At 34.7% G+C, this 7,500-nt stretch overlaps 2 protein-coding genes across 13 annotated transcripts in view; one reads left to right on the top strand and one right to left on the bottom strand.

Moving 5' to 3' along the window:
- The window catches only part of LOC122261601 (zinc finger CCHC domain-containing protein 8 homolog), a 7,483-nt gene extending 1,196 nt beyond the window's left edge, over positions 1 to 6,287 (bottom strand). The window contains exons 1-13 of one of the 11 annotated variants that reach the window (XM_086537299.1): positions 6,148 to 6,287; positions 5,373 to 5,464; positions 5,118 to 5,213; positions 4,723 to 4,842; positions 4,369 to 4,512; positions 3,466 to 3,567; positions 2,594 to 2,716; positions 1,952 to 2,055; positions 1,451 to 1,641; positions 861 to 1,066; positions 435 to 553; positions 134 to 314; positions 1 to 6 (exon numbers count right to left, since the gene is read on the bottom strand). The exon at positions 1 to 6 is cut by the window's left edge and continues 107 nt beyond it. In XM_086537299.1, the coding sequence (XP_086393425.1) occupies positions 1 to 6; positions 134 to 314; positions 435 to 553; positions 861 to 1,066; positions 1,451 to 1,641; positions 1,952 to 2,055; positions 2,594 to 2,716; positions 3,466 to 3,567; positions 4,369 to 4,512; positions 4,723 to 4,842; positions 5,118 to 5,213; positions 5,373 to 5,409 (1,429 nt within the window). In that variant the 5' untranslated portion in view covers positions 5,410 to 5,464; positions 6,148 to 6,287. The remainder of the gene's footprint in view (positions 7 to 133; positions 315 to 434; positions 554 to 860; positions 1,067 to 1,450; positions 1,642 to 1,951; positions 2,056 to 2,593; positions 2,717 to 3,465; positions 3,568 to 4,368; positions 4,513 to 4,722; positions 4,843 to 5,117; positions 5,214 to 5,372; positions 5,465 to 6,147) is intronic. The other 10 variants (XM_086537301.1, XM_043029325.2, XM_043029349.2 and 7 more) reach the window with 10 other exon arrangements.
- A 111-nt stretch (positions 6,288 to 6,398) lies between these two features.
- The window catches only part of Sf3a2 (splicing factor 3a subunit 2), a 2,258-nt gene continuing 1,156 nt past the window's right edge, over positions 6,399 to 7,500 (top strand). The window contains exons 1-2 of one of the 2 annotated variants that reach the window (XM_043029379.2): positions 6,399 to 6,448; positions 7,220 to 7,500. The exon at positions 7,220 to 7,500 is cut by the window's right edge and continues 1,156 nt beyond it. In XM_043029379.2, the coding sequence (XP_042885313.1) occupies positions 7,242 to 7,500 (259 nt within the window). In that variant the 5' untranslated portion in view covers positions 6,399 to 6,448; positions 7,220 to 7,241. Of the gene's footprint in view, positions 6,459 to 7,219 lie in introns of both variants that reach the window. The other variant, XM_043029390.2, reaches the window with a different exon arrangement.

The raw sequence follows: 7,500 nt of genomic DNA, 5'->3' as shown, positions 1-7,500 counted from the left end.
CTGAGTCTGTTGAGAGAATATTTCATTAAGATATCAGTCATGCTGAATTATTGCTTCATTACTACTTATGAATTTCAAAGTCTAATGCACATTTTTTTCTAATCCTGAACATACCGGGAAGTGTAATTCTTACCATCAACTTCCATTTCCGCCTCAGGTGTAGCCTCAGCCTCACTTGTATTATTGCTTTTTAAGCTACTGGATTTCAGTTTCTTCTTTTTGTATGCCTGGGCTCTATTCATGTTCATGTATTTCAGAAATTCTGTGCGTTGGTGATAAGGCTGAATGGGAGGGCAGTTGTACAGGTGTCCCTCCTATAAAAGAGAATAATAATAATTATTTGAAAATTTACTTGTGTCATAATTTTCATACAGATCAATCTGATGGAAACTGAGTACCTGGGTGTAGTGAATATAATAGACAAGGTTACAAACCTCTCTGGTTCTATGAGGCATTGGGTCGTTAAATCCCGGAAAGCTCACTAGTTTCTCTGGCTTGTATTTTACAAGAACTGGATCAGTCTCTCCATCTTCTAGGTCAGGATGTAACACAGCTACCAAAGAAATTGTATAGAAAAACAGAATTAAAGTCATTCTAATTTACAGATATGAAGCATAATGTAAGAATCTTAAGATCTTTACATGTTCATCAGCATCAATGCACAGTACAGGACCCAACATTATATACAATACATAAAAAATAACCAAATACCAATAATTTTTCTGAAAAATGCCTTATTTAACATATCAATAAATCAAAATCCTGTTTAAAGAGAGAAAATTAATCAGTTCAAGTACTGAAAACTTCAACTGATCACAAAGCATTTCCTTGCAAGTCAATGCTAGATGGTCTTAACTTACATTTCCCAGTTCCATCATATAACTTCATGTCTGCTTGATGAACCTCCGCATCCCTTAGCCAGCCAGGAGGATAGCCCAGTACCCGCATACGGTACGTAAAAATGGGAAGCTGGTGTGGCCGCAGCCCCAAGGCGTAGCGAAGGTTTTCACTTAACTTCCCTGGCTGGAAGTGCCCATATTTATTTTCACCATCTTCATGATATCTCCTGTTGTGGGGGAAAAAAAAAATATAGGAGTAGAAGGAGAGGAAGACAAGAAGAAAAAATACATATAATTATATAGAGAGATGGACAAAATGTGACTTCATTATATAAAGTTCATGATGTCTAATGAGGAGTTATTTCAACAGTACTTCCACAGAAACACAATAACTCAAAAAGTCAAATAAAAACAAAAATATACATAATAATTGCATACATAAAAGAATCAACAAAATATGGGGTTTGATATTAATCAAGTTAATAATCTTCAGAAACAATTTACATTGAAATATGAAAAAAGTCGTAAGAAACACTAAACAATTAGATCTAACAAATAAATCAAACAGCACTCGCTAAAATTGCAAAAAATTAAACGTCCATTCTCCTTACACATTTGGTACTCTCGTGACATTGTGTTTCTTTCTGTTAGCTGCAATCCTCTGCATATCTGGAGGCTGTGGGCAATCGCTGAAATTATGGTCACCGAGGCAATTGAAGCAGCGCATCTTTGGCAAAGCATCGTTTACTTTCTTCCCCGTTTCCATGTTATATTCTACGTCAGTAAGGATGCCTGTAAAACTCTGTAAGAAAAAAGGTATTTGCATATATATATATATGACCTGTTCTATTTATGTTGGTTTAAGCTTACAAATAATGCATTGTATTATTTTCAGTCCATATTGCTTTTTCTTCCTTCTTTGGGCTCAAATCTTAAACAAAAAGAGGAACCATCTAAACGATGAAAAAATCAGAGAAGTGGAATGGATCATTCTCAGTATCATAAGTGCCAAAGGGGAACTATATCAATGGATGAAATATTAAATGTAATCCACAGAAATCTTATATGAATATGATCATACGTTGCTAAGACATGAGAACAACAAAACTCACAGCATCATATGATGGGACAACATCAAGCCTTGACATAGGTCCTACAGAGCACTCTTCCTCATCGCCCTCCATGTCAAGACTCATGCCTTCTGGTATGGCAATTTCTGCAATCCAAACAAAAAAGTGAAAGTGTAGGGAATGAAGGAGGGAGGAAGGAGAGAGAGTGAGAGAGGAGAGAGAGTGAGAAATATATAAATCTTCACATGTATATGTTTAATTATTCATATTCGATACCCCTTTCAAAAAAATTGTTCTTTAATTAACCCTTTAATAACAAGTGACATGATATCACATCATGTGATGACAGCACTAGCTACTGGGGACGCGATAGCACATCATGGCTTTTGTATGGCCGGCACATCAGGTGATAGTGCTCACAGCAGGAAGCTATGACCTGAACAGGTATTAGGCTTGCATGCACTGAAAGACGGGTTCCCCAGGCTTACTGGGTTAACCAATCATATTCTGTCTATCTATCTGTCTCTCTCTTTATCTATCTCTCTATATATATACTTTATGTCTATTAACAACTAAATTTCATATCCTCATTCAGCAGACATGAAAATAAAAAAGTCTTAATAAATGAGAAGATTGTAAGCCAGTATAACATGAAAGAGTTTTACTAAAGCCTGATGGACTTACCTTCTTCCTGGACTTCCTCCACAATGTCATCAGCAGTTGTGTCAATAGTAAACACGCCATTTGGTGACATTGCAGCATCACTGTTTGTCTTCTGTATGTTGCCTTTTATGCTTGAGGAATCTGCTGTATGGGTAAATAAGTAAGGCAGTGAAGTTCTTTACTCTTTATCATATCATTTCTTAGAACTATGAACTGATGAAATACTGCATTAAAATTTAGAATAATATTGTCCGTAGTTTAGTACAAGATAATTATATATTAGAATTTAGAACACATTTGATTAAATATGAAAATAAAGTTTAAATTTATGGCATGTTCAGTTAATGGATTTAAGACAAAATAACTTACTTATACTGTAGCCTTATGCACAATTTCTAAGAATTCTAAACAACAATGGTCCATTTTTATTTGATATGAAATCAACTCACAGCATTCATTAAAAAAGGAACATTATCATCATTATTATCACTTGAAATATCTACATTATGCTATTAGCAGTTGTGCTGTATTTAAATAATGTTAAAAAGGTATGCAGCAACACTTCTGATAATGATTTGCATATGATCTTTTGTGGTTGAGGTGAGGTGCTGTCAATGTTTTCAATATTAAGCAACAACATTCACCCTCTCTTGTTTTCTGGGAAAATAATTTACACCATAAGAACAAGCTCTCCTCTCTAAAGCCCCCACAGTGATCACATAAATTGAGAATTAATGTTACTACTGATACAACAATACCAAGTCATTGCTTACTTGATTATACAGCACCACATCAATTTCACATCATCTCTTTTCTAATATCTTTCTGTATGATTAATATAAACTTATTACTTGCCACTGTGAAAACCTGACACAAAGGCTTGAAAGACTCACCTTGTGTGATCTCTTGAATTTCTTCTACACTGCTATTAGCAGTTGAGTCAAGTGTCAATGAGCCTGTGTTTTGCATATCTTCTTTTATGCCAGAGGAATCAGCTGAAATAAATAAAAGGCAGTCAGTGTCAAGCACATTTGAAAGTTAATCCATTGACAGTGGCAGTACATGCATACATTCACTGTCCATTATGATTTTATCTTTTTTTTTATGTGGTCAGATAACTCTACTAACCAACTCCCTGGTACCTAAACACTTGTGGAACCATCTATGTGGAGAAAACTAATGTGGAAGTACATGCCCCTAGCATCAATGGGTTAAATGAATCAAATAATCATTAACCTCATTTACAACATATGGAAAAATTCAGTTATGGTCACAATTTTTTTTAAAATAAACTGTTCCTATTTATAAATAATTTCATTCAATAATAGAGCACATAGGGAAGGGAGTTTGATATGTTAAATCTTAATAGAGCTTAATGACTCAAATACAAAACAAAACACACATACCAAAGCTTTGAACACTTACCTTGGGTAACCTCTTGCAAATCATCAACATTGCTATTAGTTATGTCAAGAATAATAATGCTATTTGGGGATTTATCAACCTTTGCACTTTTGCCAGAGGAGCCTGCTAAAATAGATATATGGATCTGGAAAGTCCCGTAACTTGGACTACTATGATCTATTGCCTAATTATTATGACCGGATAATAAACTTCAATTACGCAGCTGGGATTTGTAGCGTCAACAATCGTAAATAATTTCAATGATGCCTAAAGTTATGTCAATTATGACAAGCACAAGAATGTCTATCATGCAAAATAGGTACCTTAATAAACTTTACATTATGGCTAAAAATATCTAATATAAAAAATCATACTAAAAGTTAGAGACCTACCTTCCGTGATTAACTGAACTTCCTCCATACTGGTACTAGCAGTTGAGTCAAGAGTAATCACATTACTGGTAGATGCAACATCATCACTGTTTTTGTTTTCCACGTCGATTCTTGTGCTTGAGGAATCTGCTAAATAAACATTATCTGAGTCTGAGTTACAAGAATGTTGAATCAGTTCACCATGAAGATATGGAACAATCAAACACACCTGCTCTTAAATGAATTTTAAAATACTTGATTAATCAAAACACACAATTAAAAATGTGAATTGAAACACATACTGTAAAAACACAAATTGTTTTCAAAGTTAACTGAGAAAGATATTATAATTTTGAAAACTTTAAAGATACATACCACAGCTGCTACTATCAAGCGCAATAACACTTGAATCCGCTGTGGAGTCAAGAGTGATAGTTTCTGATAGAGATGATACAGTGTGATCTCTGTCTGGTACATTTCTTTCACTGCTTTCTGCTGAAATTTTGAAGAGTTATGTACAATATAAAATATAAACAAGGAATAGAGTGACAGCTTGTAATTATTGAAATAATCTAGATATATAAAAAAAAAGCTCTTGCATACATCTCAAGAGCAAAATAAGATGAAAATTTATAGTAATATCTATACTATATATCCAACAATATCTAATGCATAATTGGTAAACTAATTACTAAAATAACAGGCAACATTTATAGCCATCATCTACTAACTGGAAAAAAAAGTTGATGTACTAATCTCTTCCAGCATACCTTCAACAACAGGAACTTCCTTGATACTAGAGCCATCCACGACACAGTCTTCACCATTGTCAGTACTTGCTCCTGCCAGGCTTTCACCTCTTTGCTCTGTTGGGTGGAACATAAAGTTAGTAAAACACACTTAGTATAGCTTGAGAAATTATATTACAGAATTTCTTCTCAATATCAGATCCAATATACATTGCAGAATAAAATGATAAATAGGTGTGAGGTAAAGAGCAAATAATCAGGTTATCATATACTTACCAGAGCCGGAAGTCGCACTGCTATCACAGTCTTCCATTGTATTACGTTCTAAAGAGTCGAGTCGAAAACAAATGCACTGAGCTCTTCCTTCACTGAAAATAAGATCATAGTAATCTCATTAATACAAATATGAATCTTGAGACGTTCAACTAAGTTGTGGATAGTGTGTGTTTTTTTTTTTTTATAAATATTTAGGCTACCTCTCTCTCTCATACTTCTGCTTACTTATTGGAAGGTAATTAATTCCCCCCCTGGTATATTTCAGAAGTTAGAGCCTGATATTAACGCACTTTTACTACAGCTTCACAATGTACCGAGATGTATCTTCTAAATTCTAGAAATAGCCTCCAACATTTGCATGTTTGTAATTCATGAAATCTACAAATCTTTCTGGTATCATCATCCCCTCCATTACTATTGAGGGCATGATCAATTGAGAAAATAGGTCTCTCTAGAGCAAATGCATCTAAATCCATGGCTCCAAACATCCTAAATCCGATCCATTGGTATCAGACGCCGGCCTTTTCCGGCCAAGAATCAACCTCATATTTAAAGAAATATCCTTGATAGGTCGTATCTTATGAAACTCAAATGCTTGCCTCGGAATTACTTGAAGTTATATCGCTAATGTATTGTAATAACAGTTCATAGAAACTTCGAAATCTTTCCCGAGGCAACTGAACTTCCTTCAAAAAGCAATTTCCACGAGAAATTTCATCTCTTTAAGGACTTTAATGGCACAGAAATTACAATTTCACTTCCCAAATACACTTACCATCTTCCACAGACCCTTTCAAAGTCGTAAAACTAATAAAATCAATGAGAATATTAAGCTCGCTTGATTTCTTGTCAAAATGTTTTCATCAGCTAACATTCACTAATGAATTAAATCCTATATCATTTTGTTGAAACGAGATAATATCAAATATATTGAGCTCTATATCAATACCTTTTTTATGATTAAGACTTTAAATATCACAGAATTATTGTTAATATCGTAGTATTTATAGTCTTCGAATATTAAATTTACACTCGAATGTCCGCATCGTTTTCGGTGTGGATGTTGTGAATTTCATGTGAGTTGAGGCGAGTCGCCCTATTTTACTCTTTTTTCCAAGCTTCCGCGTCTTATATTTTGTAGAAAACTCAATTGTAATAGACTTATGCATGTGTTGATTAGGTGAGAAGCAGATTAGGCTGGGAAATAGGGCAGGAGAGGGTGTATTAAGAGAGATTTTGGGAAATTTGGCTTGGATGGGGACGTAAACATGGATATTGATGCCGGGTTGTGTGTTTATTTTATGTTTTTGGTTTTATTTATGGTTCGATATTGGGTTTGGTGGTTTTGTAATGTGATTTTTTAAGCTGATTTATTGTGATATTTGCTGTGTCAGGTAATGGTATGATTTGGGGGATTAATGTGGATCTCTTCATTTATGGAAATGGTTGGTAAATGTTCAGGATAAATGTCTGAGGATAGAGAAGAACATGATGATTGACCTCAGAGAACACATTAAACGACACTAAAATGTAAATTTTATAAGTCACATTTTAGAATATCGGCATACAGGGTGTGAAAAGGGCACGAAAAATATTGCATTTCTTTGCAGGTGTGATTTAAAAGCAGTTCTTAAAATGAAAATTTGACAGATGTCACTGCATCTCTGCAACATATATAATTTATACTATAGCATATATTTACTTCCCTAACTAGAGAAAATCACACACAAAAAATTATTAATATAAGATACTGATGGTTCAGAAGACACCCAAAGTGTTTTATACACTTAGATAGCCTTATTTTGATGATTTAAGACACTGAAGATTTTTTTACATTTGTATTACAGGGTGTAGACCAAGAAAATAAAGATGGATTTCCAGCACCGAGCGGGAGGGAAGACCGGAGGCGGTGGTCAGGCCTCTTGGTCAGAGAGCAACAGAGACCGCCGTGAACGTCTCCGCCAGCTGGCCCTGGAAACAATCGACCTCAACAAGGATCCTTATTTTATGAAAAACCACTTGGGGTCGTATGAGTGCAAATTGTGTCTGACCCTTCATAACAATGAGGGAAGTTACTTGGCTCACACACAGGGAAAGAAGCATCAGACCAACTTGGCCAGACGTGCGG

This window comes from Penaeus japonicus, unplaced genomic scaffold, assembly GCF_977035675.1.
Source record: "Penaeus japonicus unplaced genomic scaffold, GWHDUDI00000001_assembly GWHDUDI00000005, whole genome shotgun sequence".
Taxonomy (NCBI): domain Eukaryota; kingdom Metazoa; phylum Arthropoda; class Malacostraca; order Decapoda; family Penaeidae; genus Penaeus; species Penaeus japonicus.
The sequence above is the reverse complement of the archived record's forward strand: the minus strand, read 5'-3'. Positions and strand labels throughout refer to the sequence as shown.